This window comes from Lynx canadensis, chromosome X (assembly GCF_007474595.2).
Source record: "Lynx canadensis isolate LIC74 chromosome X, mLynCan4.pri.v2, whole genome shotgun sequence".
NCBI lineage: Eukaryota > Metazoa > Chordata > Mammalia > Carnivora > Felidae > Lynx > Lynx canadensis.
In genome coordinates this window covers 19909394-19930872 of record NC_044321.2, presented here as the reverse complement: position 1 = coordinate 19930872, position 21479 = coordinate 19909394, and the positions used below count along the sequence as shown (strand labels likewise).

The window sequence follows — 21479 nt, the reverse complement described above, 5'->3', positions numbered from 1 at the left end:
TGTCTCCCTCTCTTTCTTCCCCTCCCCTACTCATGCTCTTTCTCTCTCAAAAGTAAATAAACATTAAAAAAAAAAACTTTTTACAAAATGGGTAGAAGGCATAAACACACATTTTTTCAAAGAAGACATACAGACGGCTAACAGACACATGAAAAGATGCTCAATACCAATTATCATCAGGGAAATACAAATCGAAACTACAATAAGATATCACCTCACACCTGTCAGAATGGCTAAAATTAACAACACCAGAAACAACAGGTGTTGGTGAGGATGCGGAGAAAAGGGGAACCCTCTTGCACTGTTGGTGGGAAGGCAACCTGGCGTAGCCACTCTGGAAAACAGTATCGAGGTTCCTCATAAAAGTTAAAGCTAGAACTACCCTACGATCCAGCAATTGCACTACTAAGTATTTATCCAAAGGATACAAAAAACACTAATTCAAAGGGATACATGCATCCCTATATTTATAGCAGCACTATTTTTTTTTTCAATATATGAAATTTATTGTCAAATTGGTTTCCATACAACACCCAGTGCTCATCCCAAAAGGTGCCCTCCTCAGTACCCATCACCCACCCTCCCCTCCCTCCCACCCCCCATCAACCCTCAGTTTGTTCTCAGTTTTTAACAGTCTCTTATGCTTTGGCTCTCTCCCACTCTAACCTCTTTTTTTTTTTTTTTTTTCCTTCCCCTCCTCCATGGGTTTCTGTTAAGTTTCTCAGGATCCACATAAGAGTGAAAACATATGGTATCTGTCTTTCTCTGTATGGCTTATTTCACTTAGCATCACACTCTCCAGTTCCATCCACATTGCTACAAAGGGCCATATTTCATTCTTTCTCATTGCCACGTAGTACTCCATTGTGTATATAAACCACAATTTCTTTATCCATTCATCAGTTGATGGACATTTAGGCTCTTTCCATCATTTGGTATAGCAGCACTATTTACAATGGCCAAGATGGAAGCAACCCAAGGGTCCATAAATTGATGAATGCATAAAGAAGATGTGATATGCACACACACACACCGGAATATTATGCAGCCATAAAAAAGATGAAATCTTGCCATTTGCAATGGCATGGACAGAGCTAGAGAGTATAACGCTAAGTGAAATAAGTCAAAGAAAGACAAATACCATATGATTTCACTCAGGTGGAATTTAAGAAACAAGACAAATAACGCAAAGAGAAAAAATAAGAGACAAATCAAGAAATAGACTATTATGGAGAACAAACTGATGGTTACTAGAGGGTGTGTGTGTGGGGGGGATTGGTAAAGTAGGGGATGGGGATTAAGGAGGGCACTGTCATGATGAGCATCGGGAGTTGTATGGAAGCGGTGAATCACTATATCGTACACCTGAAACTAATCTAACACTGTATGTTAACTAACTGGAATTAAAATTAAAACTTTTTAAAAAACAAAAAAGATAGTATGTTCTAGGTAATGGGATTGAAAAAGGAAGGTGTTTTACTTTCTTCTCAGTACCATACCGAATCTTCCATATTGTCTCCATAAAGAATGTGCACTAAAAATTTTTTAAAGACAACCAATAGATATGGAAATAGTTGATGTTTGAAATGAAAATTCCTGAACACAGAATTGATGCTGCGGTAACGAGACAGATAAAGGATTCCCATGTACAAAGACTGGAAGAGAACAAAGATGAACCCCTTAAACAGAGCAAGTGGCATCGTGGGTGATCGTTTTTCTAAATTTTGTGACAACATGTAATAAAAATAACTTGTGAAGTTATCATCTTTGAATAAGCAAACTTGCCCTTGAAAAGTTAGTTTTCGGAGGAAAAACTAAAGTATACTGGCCTAGAAGAAACAGGAACTAAATCTTTAAGTCTGTCACAACCACCACCTGAAGAGCGGGCAAATAAAAGTTTACTGGGGAAAAACAACAAATATTTAAGGCTAAAGGCGAGAACCTCACATTCCGCTAGTGGGCTAACACCAGAAGGCAACCCAGAGCTGGACTAACCCTTCCTATTTTACGAAGATGGCATGAGGGGACTTCTCTGCCTTCTGTGAGTCCTGGCCTAGGAGAGCTGGTGGGGGTGGGGGGGGGGTTGCTGCAGCCATTCTGTCCCACTTGCTCCATTTCTCTGGTGGGAGACCAGTCTCAAGAGCTCCGAGTGACTTCGGGTGACTGGCTGCATCATTCGAAGCCTAAACTGAGGGGAACGAGATTTGGCCTCTGCATCCCTGATTCGATTTTACCAGAAGTCACACATTGAACTGGTGTTGTACGTCACTTCCCAATGTGGTTCGAACCCAAAGAGGAGAATGGGTGTAATCAGAGCCCCCCAAACCCCAAGACACGACTGCAACAGCTCTCCTTATCTCAAAGAAGCTCGGACAAAAGGAAATGGCTTCTGAACGTAAAGCCAAACACAACCATAAAGGAGAAGCAGAAACTCGCCTCTCTTGAGAAGCATAACAGGGGTGCAGTTAGCTATTCTGTTTTCATCAATGAGTTTAGGTACTTCTGCGGTCATTCACATGACGGGAACAATAAAGGCCACCGAAAACCCCTAAGCTGGTTTTCTGCAGCCAAGTATCACAGCGGCTTTACGGTATCAGCAGATCACAATGCCATCCTTCGTGTCCACCAGTATCAGCAATACAAGTAACACGAGAGACCGTGGGAATAGGAAAAAAAATAATAAACGAAAATAATTCTTGAGGTTGACCTCAAACTTGGTAAACTAAGAATTCATGAAAGTCAAGAAAATGATTTTAAAGTCAGGGTAGGTGCAGATGCGATAGTGGTATCTCATCGATGCTAGAAATGCTGAATGGAAGGGGTCACATCACTTGCAGTTTGAAGTGTTGGGGACTTATTAACTTTGTGATTTAAGCCTCCCCATTTGTGTGTGTGTGCGCGTGTGTGCCTTGTCTACAGCCAACACTCCACTAGGGTAACTTAAAACAAAATAGGAATTTATTTACAACAGCAAAGATGTCAAAAATAACAGAAACGATATATAACAAATCCAAGAATTATTTTATGAAAAAGGCAAACAATATATACACAAGAGATAAAATAAAATTCAAAAGGGCAAACTTAATTTTGACCTCATCAAAACAGCTGCAGAATGTGGCAAAGCGGTTTTTCAGGTATGAATTGCTTAAGTAATGTTGGGCCAATTAAACACACGCACTTTTCAGCTTTTCTCTCTTACTTGCTGAGTCTTCTTCCTCTGAATCCTATGGACCTTTGAGGACTGTAACGTAGGGGAGGCCATACAAGATTTACAAGTATAGGCTGTTTACATGGGTACTGAAAAAGGTATGCTGTCTGGCGGGCTCACACTTTTTAAAAAAAGGTAAACCAAAGGTACAAGCGAAGTCCCATTTCACCCTCCCTGCTTATTTCTGGGGTTGTGTGTGTGTGAGAGAGATCGTCTTGCCTACCACACAAAATGTTGCACCAGTAATCCTTCCAGCTCCTCAAGTGCTCTAAAATGTTTTCCCCAACTTGAACATGCATCAGAATCACTCAGAGGGCACAGTAAGACACAGATCACTGGGTCTCGAGCTCCGTTTCCAGATTCAGTGGGTGTGGTGCGTGGCTGAGAATTTTTATCCTTAACCAAGTCCCAAGTGATTATGATGCTGTCAGTGCTGCCAGACCACACTTCAAAAACCACTGCTCTAAAATATCACACCCCTTTAGGATTTTGACCAGTCACGCTTTTCCCAGAGAACAGAGCAGTACATTATGCGACCGCTTGGGATCAGACTGGTAAGATGCTGTCTACCAGGCATTCTATTACAACTAAGTTTTTCACACGCCACGGTTTTGTGTGACTTACGGATCGGGACAGTGACACCATGTTCTCTTGACCATTTATCTCAAGTTCTAATTAGTTACTATTTCAACTATTAGGCAAACACTTGTACCTACAATAGTTGAAGATCTGAAGGATCTCGTCTCTAAAAAGAAAGATGGCTTGCGACGCCTGGGTGGCTGTCGGTCGGTTAAGCGTCCGACTACAGGTCAGGTCACGATCTCACGGCCCACGGGCTCTGTGCTGACAACTCGGAGCCTGCAGCCCGCTTCGGATTCTGTGTCTCCTCTCTCTGCTCCTCCCCTGCTCGTGCTCTCTCTCTCAAAAATAAACATTAAAAAAATTAAATAAAAGAAAAAATAAAAATCAAAGACGGCTCAAATCCATCTGTTACTCTTTGAACTCCTGGTAGCTCTTACCTAACATCTGATTTTCACATGACAGTGGCCGTTCTCTAGTACCTTAGCGTCTACTAACTAAAGCACTCCAAACTTGGCACAAAGGTGTCACTGGAGAGCAGGGCTTCTCTGCTGTGGAGGTGAGGACAACACCCAGGGATTAAATGTGCTGTGGGTTGATGCTGCAATGAACTTTAAGTGCGCTCAAAAACAACTTTATGCAGGGCAAATTCACGTCAGGGGAAAAGGAGAATGCTAATAAAACAAATCCCTTATGAAGATAAAAGAAAAAAAAAAAAAAGAACTTCAAGGACATGCTCATCAAAGGACTCACCAATCACCTCTTAAGTTCTCTGCTATATGACTTGCAAATTCGCAGGGCTCAACTAGTATGAGTATTTGCACTGAGTCACAAAATTCAAAGCAATCAAGCATTTTGCATTCCACTGTTACGTAAAAGGAATTAAGAAATGGGGAAATGAAAATAATCCACTGCTTTTGATGTTTATTAGGTTTACAAAAACTGTACATTTTTTTCCTTAAGAAAAAGCATTAACTTAGTACTGGTATCAAATAGACTAAACATCCATTAACAGGAAAATATTCTGATTTTTATTTTTGCACGTTATTCTCAAGTACACAATTACAATAATGTCACACATCCCTATATGATTTTCTTTTTATGTATTTTACTTTTTTTACAAAGTGTACAGAGGGAGGGACATACAATATTTAATAGGATATTTCTACAGAACAATAACTTATATTATGTCCTTGTAAAAATCTGTACCTCTTTAAAACATTTAACTGAAACATCCATTTTTTTTAGCTTTGCTAATCAAAATTGTTTTAAGAATTAAAACTAGGTTGTAACTAATGTCAGTACATAACAGTGACTACAAGTTCATTTTCTCTTTATACAGACAAATACATCTTATCATATTCACTTGACCAAACCCTTAAATACCTTTTAAAGGTTTCAATATTGTGCTTTAAAAAGAAAATAGCTGTGTATGATTCCAGACTATGTAAGAGAAATATAAAGTGTGTACAGTGTTGTGTTCTTTATCTTTCAGTTTATTTAAAAAAATATAGTTAAATGACCAATTCTTTATATTTTCTGTACTAATTTTACAGCATGTTTTAAAGTTAATAACTTTCCACTTTCACTTAAGTGTTTTCTTTTACATGACTTCTGGGAAAAAGAAATTAAGGGAGATTTTAAAGGTTCTCACAAAAAAACAGACAGAGCTTTCAAGAATAGTACTGCAGGGCAATGAATCACACAATTGTAAGTTACGCTTAAAAAAAAAAAAAAAAAAGAATGTTTATGGGGCCAAGAGAGCACAGGAGCTCCCGCTGGGATAGGCCCATGCCTTGGCTTTAACTGGCATTCAGGCTGGAGTTCATACACCAGCCTAAAGCACTTGATTTCCAAGTGGATGAAATCAATCTAGCACTTCAGAGGCTTGCCAAACACCAAATATTTAGATTTCTAACCCTATAAATAGAATTCTTGAATACAAGTATCAATGGCAAAGAGAAAGATGAAAGGTTAAACCCGAACAGCACAAAGGGGAAGGAGCACCATCATGAAGTGGCAAGGCAGCTATCAGGTGGGAAGAAAAGTCCTTACTAAATCTCCTACAACGTGCCGGATACTCACATGCTGACATCCCATCTAAAGGACCCCAAAAACTGTTCTCCATTTTCCAAGATCCATCTTCGCAAGATCCAATTCTAAGTAACTGGCTTCAGTGTATGCGTTTCTGAACTGATTCAGAACTGTTTAAAAAATACCAACTCTCAAAGAAAAACAAAACCGTGAAAGACTTGGGGATGTTCCAAATAAGGCCTCAGATTTTCCTCATGCACTTAAACACACCTTTATCTTCTAACCAAAGCCAATTTGAGTGTTCAGGTTTTTAAAGTTTGCTAACTGTAACTAAGACATAACAGAGCAGGCTGGACCTGCCAAGCGGAAGTCAACGGTAGCACCCAATCTCTGGGACACGGAGCTGTGGCTTCCTTAATCCCCCTTCACTGGGTGACAGACACAGAGTTCCCTCAAGAGTTTCTCTGAGAGAACGGAGGGAGTTCTGCCTGGATGCTCATTAGCTTTTCAGAAAAATATAAAGGCATGGAGCTGAAGTTGTATGAAAACATTCTATCTAGAAACATCGTAACGTCTATTTTTCAATTACCAAAGATATTTAAAAGAAAATACCTTTAACTCTTTAAAAATACTAGTGTCCTTATTTTCCTTCTAATTCTTCACCTGAGTAGTCTCTCTGAAGAGCATGATTTACAAAATGCTCTCTCATGCATCCCTGCATCTTTCGTGTTATTGTAAATTTAATACTTTTCATTATAGATCTTAAACAACTACTACTGGGGTTGTGTGTATAAATATGTAAAATAAGCAATACACACAGATACATGTTCTCTATATATGTGCATATATATAATTCAGGGTACATTTACATATATAAAGTCGCAAAAGATCCTACGAGCCACGAATTACCTCAAGGAGATTCCGAAATGCAGTCCTCGATAATCTCATTTGTAACACACAACCATTCCGAGACAAAGCAGCACAGACGGAATAATCAAAATACAACATGACCAAGCAAAATTTGTCAAGGAAGTTTTCTAGAAGTCTGCTATGCTGACAAAAGATGTAAATACACCAAAGAAAGCCCCCCCCACCCCCCCTCCCTGCAAAAAGTACAGCTTGTCTGCTCAACGAAATGAAAAGTAAAGACGAACCCAGCCACTGTTCTCTCCTCAGCGATGCCCGGGTGGCAAAAGCTCAAATGGAAACTTTCACTGTCATGTGGTCTGAGAAGAGCAAGCAAGACAAGTCAAGGACTTCCATGTTAGGATAATTAGACCTGACTGTAAAATCTCCCGTTTATGTTAGTAGATGTCTCTGACAATTTTATTGTGAGAAATTCATGGGGAAAAAAAAAAATGAGTCAACACGAATACTTTCAGAGTTACCAATCTAAAGTTACCTTAACTTTAAGTTAAATGGTCTTAGAAGAGTACCATCAAGGTAAGCAAGGTAAATATTTAAATAAATATAAAACTTGTAAGATAGAAAAATCCAGTATAGCATCAAGGATTACTTTATTAAAAGCAACTTATTTGTTGCTGCTTTCCCCCATTTATTAAACAAACTGAATAGAATTCAGAACACACTATTAAACAAAATGTAAAAAAAAAAACAAAAACAAAACAAAAACAACAAAACTCAACTAGAAGCAATAATTCTATTTGTACACAGCATAAATCAATATACAGTATTGTATGTGAACGAGACTGACTGGCTTTAAAATGAGATTTCTGCTTCAAGGCCAACATCTCCATAAATGTCTGTAGAAGGACTATCAGGGCAGGCCAACCTCCTTATGATGTCGCATTATGTGCTGGTTCTTTTCTGAAGGTCGTCGGAACCCCTTCTTGCAGTACTCACAACGGTGAGGATAGTCTTTCGTATGAATGGAGATAACGTGCCGTTTAAAGCCCGAGGCGTCTGTAGTGCTATACTCACAGTACTCACACTGGTACACTTTCCTGCCACTGTGTGTCTTCATATGCTTTTTAAGCTCGTTCTGTTGCCTAAATCCCTTTCTACATCTCTTACACCGAAACGGAAGATCTTTTGTGTGAACTGAGAGAATATGGCGACTTAGAACAAACGGATCTGCAATCTTAAAGTCACAATGTCTACACTGGTGCATTTTTTTACCCTTGTGGGCAGCCACGTGTTTCTTGAGTTCAGAAGGCCTGTGAAAGCCTTTATCACACATGTCACACTTGTGGGGGTAGTCCTTCGTATGGACTGAAATTATGTGTCGTTTCAAGTCGCTCGAGTTCGAACTCTTGTGGTCACAGTGCAAACACTGGTGTGTTTTGCTTTCTTGGTGGATAAGAGCATGTTGCTGCACCTCTTTGGTATCTGAGAAAGTCAGAAGACAGATGTCACACTTGAATGGCATCTCTTTACTATGCTTAGTTTTTACATGCGTTTTCAAGTTAGAAGAGTCTGCAGACCTATATTCGCAGTACTGGCACTGGTACGGCTTCTCCCCAGTATGGATTCGCATGTGCTTCTTGAGCTCTGACGGGTGACGAAAACCTTTACCGCACTCCACACAAATATGAGGAAAGTTCTTGCTGTGGACCGCCAAAAGGTGGCGATTCAATAAGCCTTGTTCAGCTGTCTCGTATTCACAGAATTTACACTTGTGCATTTTGTTGGCTCCTTTCTCCTTATGCACCATTTTGTGAGTAAACAAAGCCCCAGCGTGAGAGAAATGCTTCCCACACTCATCGCATTCGATGGCCTTTTCGGCCTTGCTGGTCAGCTTGTGGCTCTCCAGGTGGTTGTGTAAACTTATCTTCTTGTTGGTAGTGTAATCACAGTCAGTACAGCGGTACTTCTTCTTGGTAAGGTGTTCGGGATGGTTTTTCATGTGCCTTTTCAAAAAACCTCTGGACTTAAATTTTTTCCCACAAATCATGCAGGGATAGACAGTCAAGGGATGTCCATCAGGGCCAATAATTATTGCTAAGAAAGGAAAAGAAAGGAACATGAGTGATCAAACCAAGTTCTGTTTTGGTTTCTTCAAGCATTCAAAGTGTGCGTTCTGAACATCATTAAGCAAGTGTTCCTACGTTAAGCTATTTGCTACTTAACATTCCTTCTGCCAGTTTTCAATGTAAGAGAGACAGCAACCTGGTCATAAAGAGAACCCTGGTCTGAAAACTTCATTCAGGCTGACTGTACCAACCTCAGTCCCTCCAGTTTGAAAAAATCAATCAATAAATATGTGACTCCTACCAACTAACGATTGAAGCTATATCACTCGGTAGAAAATTATTTTGAAAAATAAAGTGTCGTAATCACAATTCCTGCTTTGCCGATTCCAAAAAACGTAATTTTGTGTCAACTTACAGTAGAGCTTAAACCCACCTATGAGAAATTTCATATGCAAATTGCCATACACAAATAGACAGGAATAGGTCACATGAACTCGAGTACCCGTCCTCCTGCTCTATAAAGTATGCCTACTTTATGCTACCAGAATCAGATTCTTTGTAGTCATTGAGTTTTTAAAAGAGTTAATGCCTGCGACATATTTGAGGGATTTCTTCTCATTTCCACATAAAAATCACCCACGTTTTGAATTTTTTTCCCATCCGTGTTCGATCCATTCCTTGTGTCTTTTTATCCCAGGAAATCATTCATGAATATCACTGAATTCTTAAAATTATATTTTCAAATTCAGTACACAGAAGCTACAATGTGGTCTAGCAGCTAGAATGCCATCACAACACCTCCGTGGACACACGCTAGGGTTTCATCTGAGAGCTCGCAAAGCACGCTGCGCTGTGGAACTCATGTGCCCTCACCTGTTTGGTACTGCCTGGAATCAGGTCTTCTCCTTTTCTTTGGTTTTTGTTTAGCCAGTCTGCCGAGCCCAGCAGACTCATCTATGTGCAAGAGGGCACTTGCAGTGCCATTCCGGGTTTCAATTCCATCAGAATTATTACCTAACAATGCGCATTAAAAAACAAAATTATACAGTATTATAAATTATAAAAAATTAGGGATTCTTTATTAACTATAACAATGAAAAGTAAGCCATGATACTCATGAATGACAGAGAGTCCCCATTCTAGGTAATGGGTTGTATGACCACGTTCATTATAGTGAGACGGTAGGAAATGCCTAGCTTCCAGATCTAAAAAACACAGGTCAGCATTGTGCCCCATGGACTCCCCTGTCGTCTCCCCAAATTGCAAAGTCATGGGCCAGATACAATCAAGAGGAAAAGTTTCGGCTGGAAAGCCTGTGCACTTCTTGCAGTACTCCCTTCTACGTGATAAACACATGAAGGAAATTCCTGTTAGAAATAAAGACAAAAAGTAGACTTTATAATCTTCCTCTACTTGTGTTCAAATCAAATAACCCTTACAGGGCACTGGTATTTCGTATTTCGGAACCCTAGGACAACAGGCACCGTTTCCAGGCATGGAGTCATGTTCACGAGCCAACGGCGTCCAAGGAGCTGCTGAGCGACTTACCGTAAGCTGCCGCCCACGCTATTGGCATGAAGGTCTTGATTTCGTTGTCGTCCATCTGCTGCTCGTGCACGGCGGCGGCCGCCGCGGCAGCAGCGTCCTCCTCTCCCACGATCACCTCCATATAAACTTCATCAGCGATTTCAGCAACATCTGAATAGGAAGTGATATAAACCTTTGTGACCGTGTTTACAGAGATGGCAGGGGAGACGTCTGTACTCAGATTCGGTGAAGAGGCAGGTAGAAAGGCCCAAACGTTACACACCTAGAACACAGCTTCCACACAGTCGTGAGCAGTCAACAGATACTTGCTGAATGAACCCTCCTCCATTCCTTGGCTTTCACCCTAACCCGTTTTTAAAGCAACATTCGAAGCGTACGTAGAGTCGCGGATACTGCCCCTGGGATACGGCAGCATAATAATCTGTACAGTAACGCTACTCGTTTCCTTCAAATTCTGACCAGATTTAAAGAGGGCGCTACAGAAACATAAAATTTTTCTCCCACAAAAAGGGCACCTACTTACTTAAATCTTCGTCTTCTTGCTGAGAGTCGTTGACAGTCATATAAACCATCTTTTCCCTTGGCACACGAATACTGCTATTCTGATCAAGTAATTCAACTCCGTGGTCATTCTCAGGTTCACTCTCCACAATGTCTACAGTGCCACCTATCAGGGAAGACGACAGCTCCAAGAATTTATCTGAAAACTTCATTTCCATCCGGGTGACTTACTACATTTTACAGACTTTTCTCCCCCTACATGAAAATCCTTGCTTAAAAGTTATCTTCCGGATACGTTTCAAAGGTTCTCAATCCAGACCACCCAAAAGTCATCAGGTTGAAGTGGCTGATCAGGATGCAGGTTATGCTGAAACTTTCCTCTTACCTAAGTCATCCTCTCCAGGGTCGGCTTTAAAAATGTACACCTTGATGACTTCAGGGCAAGTGCCATCCACTTTACAAGGATCAATTTCCGACTCTGCATCCATGGTCATTCCAGAGGAACCATCGTGTTCTATTTTGCCAGCATCATCCACTGAAAACGCAGGGAATGCATTACAAATAACAATAGCAGATACTTAAATAAAACGTTACCGTTTTTAAAAGTCTTTTTTACGAATACAATCTCTAACATGAGTCATATGAAACTGGATAATTTTCCCTAGACAAGTAGACACGCAGGCACGGTGGGAAATGTGGCTGTCTGCTAAGCCAAAGCTGGGGTCACGGAGGGCCTTGTGCAACCAGGCAGAGGAGCTCAGAGACTTGACAGTGGTAGGCCAGAGGTTTCTCAATCGGGTCAGATGTCAGTATCTCTTAGGGAACTTAAAAACACAGGCCCCAGCCCAGCGGCACTACAGAATCAGAATCTAGGGGTGAAGCCAGGTATGTGGGCAGATTTAGAGATTCTGATCAGAGACTTTTAAGCCGAGCAGCGACAAGGGCACAGCACCATTTTTGCTACACCGCGCTGGCCTTTAGAAAAGTGGATGCAAAGGGATCAAGACAAAGCAAGGATACCACTTGTGAGTCTATAGCAATAAGGCAGGCAAAGGATGACGAGGCCTCGAATCAGGACAGAAGCAGATGGGGAAGAGGGCTGGACATGAGCCCCGTCTCAGGACTGAAACGGCAGGACTTAAGACCCAAAACTGAACATGACAGAGGAGCCAAGGGTAACTATGGGGTTTCTGATTTAGGTGACTGAGTGACTGGAAGAGGAAACATCAAGAAGGACCTCTCTTCCTGCATGATTAATTAATTTAAGGTCCGAGAGGTAACATTCCTAAAAGCTCTCAGAGCTGGTGCCTGCCCCTATCCTTTTACATTCCCAGCACCCTTTGCTTGTTTCTCGCAGAGTATGCAGTTCACTGTATTCACTATCAGGGATCTTCCCCCATCCCTCCGACTGACAGAGCAGAACCTGCCATTTCATTATTCAGTCTTTCAGGACCGAGTCTGGTGATGGTGGATGCTCAGAATACTGATGAACCAATGATTCAGTCGACGAGATGTGTGAGGTCAGTTGCTGAATACTGGGAGTCTGAAAGGCTGAAGGCAGACACAGATTTGGAGCCACCAAGTCCGTGTCAACTAGCCCTGAGATCACACGGTGAGGACCTGCAGCGTGAGCGGAGAGGGCCAAGGATATCCTGAGGAACATCACGGTTTAAGGGAGGGACCAGATGAGTTCACAAAGGAATCCGAGAAGGGAAAGCCGGAGAGGTTGGTGGAAGATCACAAAGGAAGCTAGGGAGTTATAAATTCCAAGAAGCCTAGTGAGGCCCATGGCAATAACGCAGCGTGCGCACGACTGAAGGAGGAAGGTCTGTAGTGACCACAGCAACCTGGAAGTCACTCCTGCTCCTGGTGAAAAACGGTGTAGTGAAGGCTAGATGGGGTCAGATTAAAGTGGAAGGTGTGCATTTCTTCAAGAAGTCTCATTCTAAAATGGAGAACAAAGGGGCACTAACTAGAATGGGTTGCAGGGTCAAGGACTTTTCTGTTTAATTAATAAAAATACCCAAGCATATTCAGTCTGTGGGAGCAAGTACAACAAGGAGCTGAAGCCAGAGGACATGGTAAAACTTCTGGATCAAGATCTTACAGGAAAAAGGGAAGATGAAACTGGAGGCAAAGATGAAGAAATTTCCCTTAGACCGGGGGAGCAATATGTTATCCTCTTGAAACTCGAGGTGGTAAACATGGATGCAAACGGTACGTTTGGGGGAAGGTACGTTAAGAGGGAAGGTTGTAGTGTCGGAAGCTGGAGGAGTTCAAAGCTGATGGCTCCAACTGTGGATATGAAACTGCAGGCAAGGGCTGCAGTTATCAGTGAGAAGATGGCAGACTGGGTGAAGAGCTTAATAAGTTTGAGAAAATGAGCTGATCCGGGACAAGCTTCACGATATGAAGGTTCAAAGAGATCAGCTGGTTAAGCTCTTTGTGGTTTAAAAAAATAAAGAGGGGCACCTGGGTGCCTCAGTCGGTTAAACATCTGACTCTTGATTTTGGCTCAGGTCATGATCTCACCGTCCTGAGATGGAACCCTGAGCAGGGCTCTGCACTGGGCATGGGGCCTGCTTAGGATCCTCTCTCTCTCTGCCCACCACTCTCTAAAAACAAAAACAAAAACAAAAACAAAAAACAGCAACAAAAAAAACCCCAAAACCAAAACCACAAAAACAAAGAAAGGTTCCCTGAACTCTGCACATAACTACCTAAATTCCAGTATCTTGACTATGCTTTATAAAAATGGTTTGTAGGGAGAAAGATTTGGGATTAAGTCCTTATTTCTGGCCTGATATGTATTTACCCTTTTTCAAAGCTAAATATTTTTATGACATACCCAGCTGACTGAGCCAAGGCTATTTTCTTAAAGGGAGCTTTGGAATTTCAAACTGAGGTAGCATTAGAAGGATGAAGATCTCCCCAAACTCATAGGAGAGTCCTGAATAAATCTGTTACATCTTCAGAGAAATCATCTCTGAACCCTTTGATGCTGTTAACGAAGCTTGCCCTTCGTCTGTCAAAACTGATTTTAACAGGTACTGGAAAATCAAATGTCCTTGTGTTTACAAAAAACAAGGTCAGGCTAGCTGTTTTGTACAGGTTAGTTTGTTGCTATTCACAAGATAAGATGTTTGATGACTGAGAAATCTAATCATTTTGGAACTTGCAAAATGTCATGTATTTAATTTACCTATAATCCGGAGTAAAAGACCTTTCTGTTTGCTTTCATAAATGTGTGGGAAAACACATTTGAAATATACAGGCTCACCTGAGCCAAGCAAAGCTGTTCTATTATCAAACAAAAGCAGAATTCACCTTCAGATTTTCACCTTGAGAATCTATCCCACTAACTGAACTTAGGAAATTATTCTCAATATGAAATATTACAGAAGTAATTTGCTAAAAAAAAAAAAAAAAAAAGGCCCACGTCGATGGTTCTGTTAACTACTCAAACTTTCCCTGTGATTTTAGAGCTACCATTAAAAATGCATTTCTAAAACCAGACAAAGGTGCCTTTGATAAAACTGAGTCATCATACGTATGATTTCTGCCTAAGTGCCTTCTTCTAATGTGGTAATGAAGGACTAGAGCTTTGGTACTAGGCCAAAAGAGAAGAGCATAATTTCTGGAAATTAAGACTACTTCTAATAATAACTACCATTGGCATGACATTTTGCTATTTCCTCATCATTTGTATGTACTGTTATTTTGATTCTTACCTTTTCCAGATAGAGAGAAAAAGACTCGGAGATGGCATGTGACTTGCCCAAAGTCAGTGAACTAATGAGTGAGGGATGAGAGAAGAGGCACCTATCTTTAGAACCCAGACCTTCATTTTCATCTTCTGATTCTTTTAAGACATGTATGTTTACTGTATAAAATTTAGATTTACAACAAAACAAAACGCCAATAGTCCCACCAACCAGTTCCCATCACTATGTTAGTAAATTTTCTTGGCAGTTTTTCTAGTTTTGTTAAAGCAAAATTGGCATCACAGTTTCCTCAAGCCTCACATAAGAATAATCTTTACATCTCATCCGACATTTTAAACTTCAAAACTGAGAAACATGTGACTTATCGACAATCTCATTAGTAACAACAAAACTATAGCAAAATGTAGGCAGTATTTTATACTGCCTCAAAGGAGCGTCAGTAAAATCTCTCAGAGACCGAAAATCGAGGATGTTTATGTGCAATGTTAATAAATAGTATGGTGTCTAAAAACACAGTTCGTTAAGATTTCAGAAACCCAGTACTTTCTGGAAAAGAAAAATTACTGGGGTGGGCGGGGGAGTACACTACTTCAAGTCAACTGTTAAACGAATGTTGATCTAATTAAAAAAATCCCCCAAACTAAACTGATAAACAATCTACATAGCAAGGAAGGATGGTGATTGTGACGGAGAACGGGAACATTTATGGACCCTGGACCTCATGGCGAGCATGATGATAAGCCCTTAAAATGTCCCATTTACTCCTCACAAAAACCTTACGAAATAGGTAATATTGCTTTGTCATTCTCACCTAAGTTTCTAGACAAATTTCATTACAATATTTGCCAAAATAGAAAAACTTGTGATACTGGATTGCAGCGGAATTGCATTTTGTACAAATGAACATAAGAAAAAAGATCTCTTCACCATTTGATCTCTCTCTTCCTACGTTTCCTACCAAAACCCCCTAGACACAGCCCTTAGTCAGCTTCCCTAAAATGAAGATCCAGTCCCCTTACTCTCTAGCCTACAATGGTACCCCATTTCCTACCAAATAAATTACAACCTGCACAGTCTAGCCACTGACCTCTGAGCAAAGCAGAGTGCCTTCTGCCTTCAGTCTCATCTCCCCCAGGAGCCCCGAGACAACCTCAAGTGCCCTGAACTTAGACAATACGTTATTTTTCTATTTCCATTCCTTTATGCTTCTTGTTCTTTGCTATATATACAATTTCTTGTAGAAATTATACAGCTTACTATTTAAGAAAAGTATTTTTAAAATACAAAAGGAAATAGGGGCATCTAGCTGACTCAGTTGGAAGAGCATGTGACTCTTGATCTTGGGGTTCTGAGTTCAAGCCCCACGCTGGGTGTAGAGATTACTTAAAAATACAACCTTAAAAGGAAATAAAAACGTGACCAAATCCCACCACCTAGTGGGGCACCTGGGTGGATCACGTCAGTTAAGTGCCCTACTCTTGATCTCAGCTTAGGTCTTCATCTCAGGGTAGTAAGGTTGGGCTCTGCGCTGGGTGTGGAGCCTACTTAAAAAAAAAAAAAAAAATCCTACCACCTAGAATTATCAATTTACAGATCATTCTTTAGACATTTCCCTATGCATATTTATAAATAAAAGGAAAAGCGAACGGATATTTTAATGAAAATTGGATACTGTAATATGCCCTTTTTTATTAAATTTTGGAGACAGCGCGCACACGACCAAGTGGAGGAGAGGGGCAGAGGGGGGTGGGGGGGAGGGAGGGAGGAAGGGAGAGAGGGGGGGGAGAGAGAGAGAGAGGGGGAGAGAGAGAGAGAGAGAGAGAGAGAGAGAGAGAGAGAGAAAATCCCAAGCAGGCTCCATGCTCAGAGCAGACCCCCACATGGGGCTCAATCTCACGACCCTGGGATCATGACCCTAGTCGAAATCAAGAGTCGGAGGTTCAAGGGACTGAGCCACCCAGGCGCCCTTTTAACATGGCATTTTTAAATAAAAATTATTACAATTTACTTGAAATCAACACCAAGACAAATCTAATTCCACGGTCTATCCATTCCCTTGCTCTCCCATCCCTTGCCCTACACCTTCCTTTCATTTCATCATAGTGGCTTGGCAGAACCACAATCTAGCCTAATTGCAATTTTCCTCTACGCCTCTCCACCAGCACCTATGCAGCTAAATCTGACCAGAAACACACATGCACTCTCCCATGCATGCACGCACGCTGGTTTCACTTTAAATTCATGACCCTGAACCTGAAGCGAACCTCTCCTGCTACCTTCCCTCCTGTTTTCTAAGTCTGTCTCCTCAAATCTCTAATTTCACCTCCCCATTCTTGCTCTCAGTTGATCTTCTTACTTCACTGAGAACTGAAACAACTGGAAGATCCACTAACAGATCTACCCACCTACCCGGAACTAAACCCGGCATGTTCCCATAGACAACTCACCTGTATTCCTAGCTAAAGCCTGCCCCCCTCTCCCCCACACCTTCTGCTGGATCACTTTCATCAGCATATAAACAAACTATTCTTTGTCCCCCTTTAAAGCAAAAACTCTGGGTCCCATTTCTCCAATTCTTGTTATTCCATATCCTCTAAACTCACTTCAGTCGGGACCATGACTTGACCAGAAGTGTTCATCAAGGTCACCCGTTCTCTGCATTCATTTGACTCTACTTCACTTTCCTCACTTGGCTTCTAGGACACAAGCTCTCTGGTTTCCTCCTCCTTCACTGGCCATACCTCCTCAATCCTTTTCAGGGGCTTCCTCTTGGCCTCTTAATGTCGTAAACCTCAGGACTCAGTCTTGGGTCTTGGTTTATTTACAATCACTCCTTTGGCAATGTCACTGTTTTATAGCTTAAGTTTCACCTATATGCCAATAACTCCCAATTCTGCATCTCCACTCTAGTCCTATCTCCCAAACTCAGATTTGTACGTGTCAAGTCTCTGCTCAAATGTCACCTTCTTAGCAAACCCTGGCCACATTTGCAACCCCAAATCCTTATACTCTTTTCTTCTCCCAACAAGGTATCACTTATACCATATCACTTATTTATGTCAGTGTACCTCTGCTAGAATATAATCTCCAGGAGGGGAAGGCACGGACATCTGTTTCGTTCACTGATGTATCCCAAGTGCCTACAATACAGTCTGACATACAGTACAGATACAACATTCATTTCTTAAATATATGAATGCTGATCTTCGAGTAAATGTTTCGTCATTATACGAGTTCTTAACCTTCTAAAGATAATATACTACAAAAACATTTACAGTCATATTTTGCTTATAATACATGAATCAATTTTAAAGCCAGTATCTGCTGTCATCCTACTATGAAAGATGTGGAAATTAACACACTGACATACCTCCACTTCCCAAATATTTTATAGTTTGGTACTAAGTGAATGCCAGTACTCACTACCAATCCTTTTATCAGTTTCTCCATTCTACGGTTCTAGTGACTGACCCTTCAGTTTGCTAGATTCATTACCAAATAGGGTGGGCTGTCAAGAAGGGCTAATGGATACTACAGTTCCTGAGTTCTTGAATACATGAAAATGTCAGTCCGTGGCCTTCACTTGAAGAACAAATTGGCTGGCTATAAAATTCTTAAGTTACATTTTCTCAGAACTTTGTAGAGTTGTTCCACTGTCGTCACACACTCAGTACTTCTGTGTGGATGTCATTATACTCTTTATCCTTAAAGTTCACTAAACGTCACTACTGATTATGACTTGCTAGTTTTATCATTCTGTTAATTTCTTGAAACAAGAAAGATCTGATCTTTATTTTAGGAAAATTCGCTAAAAGATTCTAATCTTTATGCTAGGAAAATTTCTTCCATTGTAAATATTTTTGTATTTCACTGGTTGTTCCCTTCTTTCAGAATTTCACTTGTGTTTGGCTCCTTTACCTGTCTCCCGTATCTAGCCATCTTCTCCACATTTTTGTATCCTTTTTTTCCTTAACCATTTCATTATTGTGATTTCCTAAAGCTGGGTCCTCTGCCCATGCTTATTTACTGAGATATATTTATTCTTATAGTTGCTTCTATGGTGGCTTTTATCTTTTTTTTTTTTAATTTTTTTTCAACGTTTATTTATTTTTGGGACAGAGAGAGACAGAGCATGAACGGGGGAGGGGCAGAGAGAGAGGGAGACACAGAATCGGAAACAGGCTCCAGGCTCCGAGCCATCAGCCCAGAGCCTGACGCGGGGCTTGAACTCCGGGACCGCGAGATCGTGACCTGGCTGAAGTCGGACGCTTAACCGACTGCGCCACCCAGGCGCCCCATATGGTGGCTTTTATCTTGATCATATTTTTATTTTTCTCTTTAACTTCTTTCTGATTAGTTTACTTTCTATCTGCCTCATACTGTCTTGTAATATATTCTTTGAACTTCTGCATCACTTCTTTGACTTTTAAAAAAGAGAACATGTTTTTTGCAATTTCGTTGAGCCTATACAGACCAGTGCTAACCAATAAAACGTTCTGCGATGATGGAAATGTTCTACATCTATATGTGCACTAGCCACATGTGATTATTGAGCACTTGAAATGTGGTTGGTGCAACTTAGGAACTATATACTTAATTTTATTTAATTTTCACTTAATTAAACTTAATGAGCCACATGTGGCTAATGACTACCATATTGGAACACACAGGTTCAGACAGATGTTGGGATATATACTTTCTGTGTTTGAAATTTCAGAGATTCTTCTTGCAATATATTAAATAGAAGTATTTCAGAGAGCTGAAGAACATGAATCTTTAGATTCAAAGGGCTCACCGTGCATGAAAACATAATGCATGAAAAAGACCTACACCAAACTAAGCACAACTGTATGGTATTTCATACCAGTAGGGATAAAGAGAAGGTCTTTAAAGCTTTCAGAAGAAAAAGAAACACCTACAAAAGAATGAGAGTCAAAATGGCATCAGGCTCCTCAACTGTAACACTGGATGCTAGGTGACAGTGAAACATGGCATCACACGTTCTCGGGGAAAATTCTTTTTAACCTAGAAGTCTGTACCTAACCAAATGATCAATCAAGTATAAGGTAGAATAAAACTTTTTTTTGTATACAATCTATACTCCTTAAGAAGTTATTTCAAGGGGCGCCTGGGTGGCGCAGTCGGTTAAGCGTCCGACTTCAGCCAGGTCACGATCTCGCGGTCCGTGAGTTCGAGCCCCGCGTCAGGCTCTGGGCTGATGGCTCGGAGCCTGGAGCCTGTTTCCGATTCTGTGTCTCCCTCTCTCTCTGCCCCTCCCCCGTTCATGCTCTGTCTCTCTCTGTCCCAAAAATAAATTAAAAAAAAAAAAAAAAAAAAAAAGAAGTTATTTCAATATGTGGTCTATTACAATAAGGGAGTAAGTCAAGAACAAAGGTGGCATGGGGATCCAGAAAACAGTGGATTAATCTCAGGAAATGAGAAGGACATTTTCAGAAAAATGTCTGCATGACATTAAGCCTAGAAAGCAACTACTTCAGAATGGAGCTGAACAAGAAAAAACTTTGAAAGGAAAATCACTGGGAGAAGGAAGACTCAAAGGAAAAAAAACCTAAGAGGATGGAGAAGTAGGTCAAACTTAAGGATATATTTCTTGGAAGGCACAAACAATTCAGAAGGAAATCCCATGCTAGAGGACAGAATCAGTCTCTAAGACAGTCTAAGTTTGAAACCTATAAACCTATGGACCAGTACCCACAGGGAAGACAAGGATTCAGTCACAAAATCCCAGCCTTCCAGAACTAGAAGCTACCTGTAAATCTTGGAACAGGTTAATGTGAAAGAAAAATAAAGACAATTTCACTTCCTAAATAATTTACTTCAAGGGACAGACAGTCTGAATACACAAATCTTTTCCCAAGTTTTAACAGGATCCCCAGGCGTGAATGTTAGGATTAACATCAAGGAGGGAGATCGGGCCTTTTAAGAAGAGCTGCAGTCAGTATTGCTGTGGAAGAAAGAAGGAATTTGGTTCTCTGAATCAAAAGCCTGTTCTAACTTACTCTGACAAGTCCAACAGTCTTACTACTTAATCACTTCAATTGTTAAACCTCTAAACCCAAAATCCAATCAAAAGAAAAAATTACAGGGGCGCCTGGGTGGCGCAGTCGGTTAAGCGTCCGACTTCAGCCAGGTCACGATCTCGCGCTCAGCGAGTTCGAGCCCCGCGTCGGGCTCTGGGCTGATGGCTCAGAGCCTGGAGCCTGTTTCCGATTCTGTGTCTCCCTCTCTCTCTGCCCCTCCCCCGTTCATGCTCTGTCTCTCTCTGTCCCAAAAATAAATAAACGTTGAAAAAAAAAAAAAAATTACAGAATAAAAGCTTGATACTATTCAAGGAGTCCTAAGACTGCCTGTGTGGGCGGGTAGCTACTTAACTGGTAAAGATATCACAGATGGGCAGTTCCTCTTAAAAGGATACTTGAGCTCATAAGCAACTGTTAGGTCCCAGACACTGTGGTGAGTGGTGTCCCTCTCTTTTATCATGAGATCAATCACAACAGCCTGATGACAGGTGTTTTGTCCACCTTACGGACGGGAAACCAGAGCCCCTAAAAAACTAAGTAACTTGCAGGAAGCATTCTGCTGAGTAAGCAAATGTTCTTGTAGGTAAATACACTTAGAAGTTCACTTTTGGACCTCCCTTTCTTAGCTTCCTCCTCAGGAACCCTTTCTGGGGTTAAAATCCCATCTTATTTTTGTTACATAGCCTATAAAAGATTTCAGAGAATTACTTATAATCTGATCTCCTTTTTAATTCTTGAAACTTCCCTGGACAGGTTCAAAGGTTTAATGAAATTAGCCTTAATCTGTAGAAAGGAATTAAAGGATCAGAGCCATTCAAGCACCCGTCTTAAGTCACAGTGATCTCTAGCATGGTGTTGGAGATAGAACTAATGGAAAATATTCGCGCCAAAGTGCACTACTAAAATGGCA

General features: G+C 40.9%; 1 protein-coding gene across 3 annotated transcripts in view; it reads right to left on the bottom strand.

Annotated features, from left to right (window-relative positions):
* Positions 1 to 4795: 4795 nt before the first annotated feature.
* Positions 4796 to 21479, bottom strand: part of ZFX (zinc finger protein X-linked) — a 56283-nt gene continuing 39599 nt past the window's right edge. For 2 of the 3 annotated variants that reach the window (XM_030304902.1, XM_030304903.1), the window contains exons 4-8: positions 11189 to 11338; positions 10826 to 10969; positions 10303 to 10452; positions 9628 to 9768; positions 4796 to 8782 (exon numbers count right to left, since the gene is read on the bottom strand). In XM_030304902.1, coding sequence (XP_030160762.1) covers positions 7599 to 8782; positions 9628 to 9768; positions 10303 to 10452; positions 10826 to 10969; positions 11189 to 11338 — 1769 coding nt within the window. In that variant the 3' untranslated portion in view covers positions 4796 to 7598. The remainder of the gene's footprint in view (positions 8783 to 9627; positions 9769 to 10302; positions 10453 to 10825; positions 10970 to 11188; positions 11339 to 21479) is intronic. The other variant, XM_030304905.1, reaches the window with a different exon arrangement.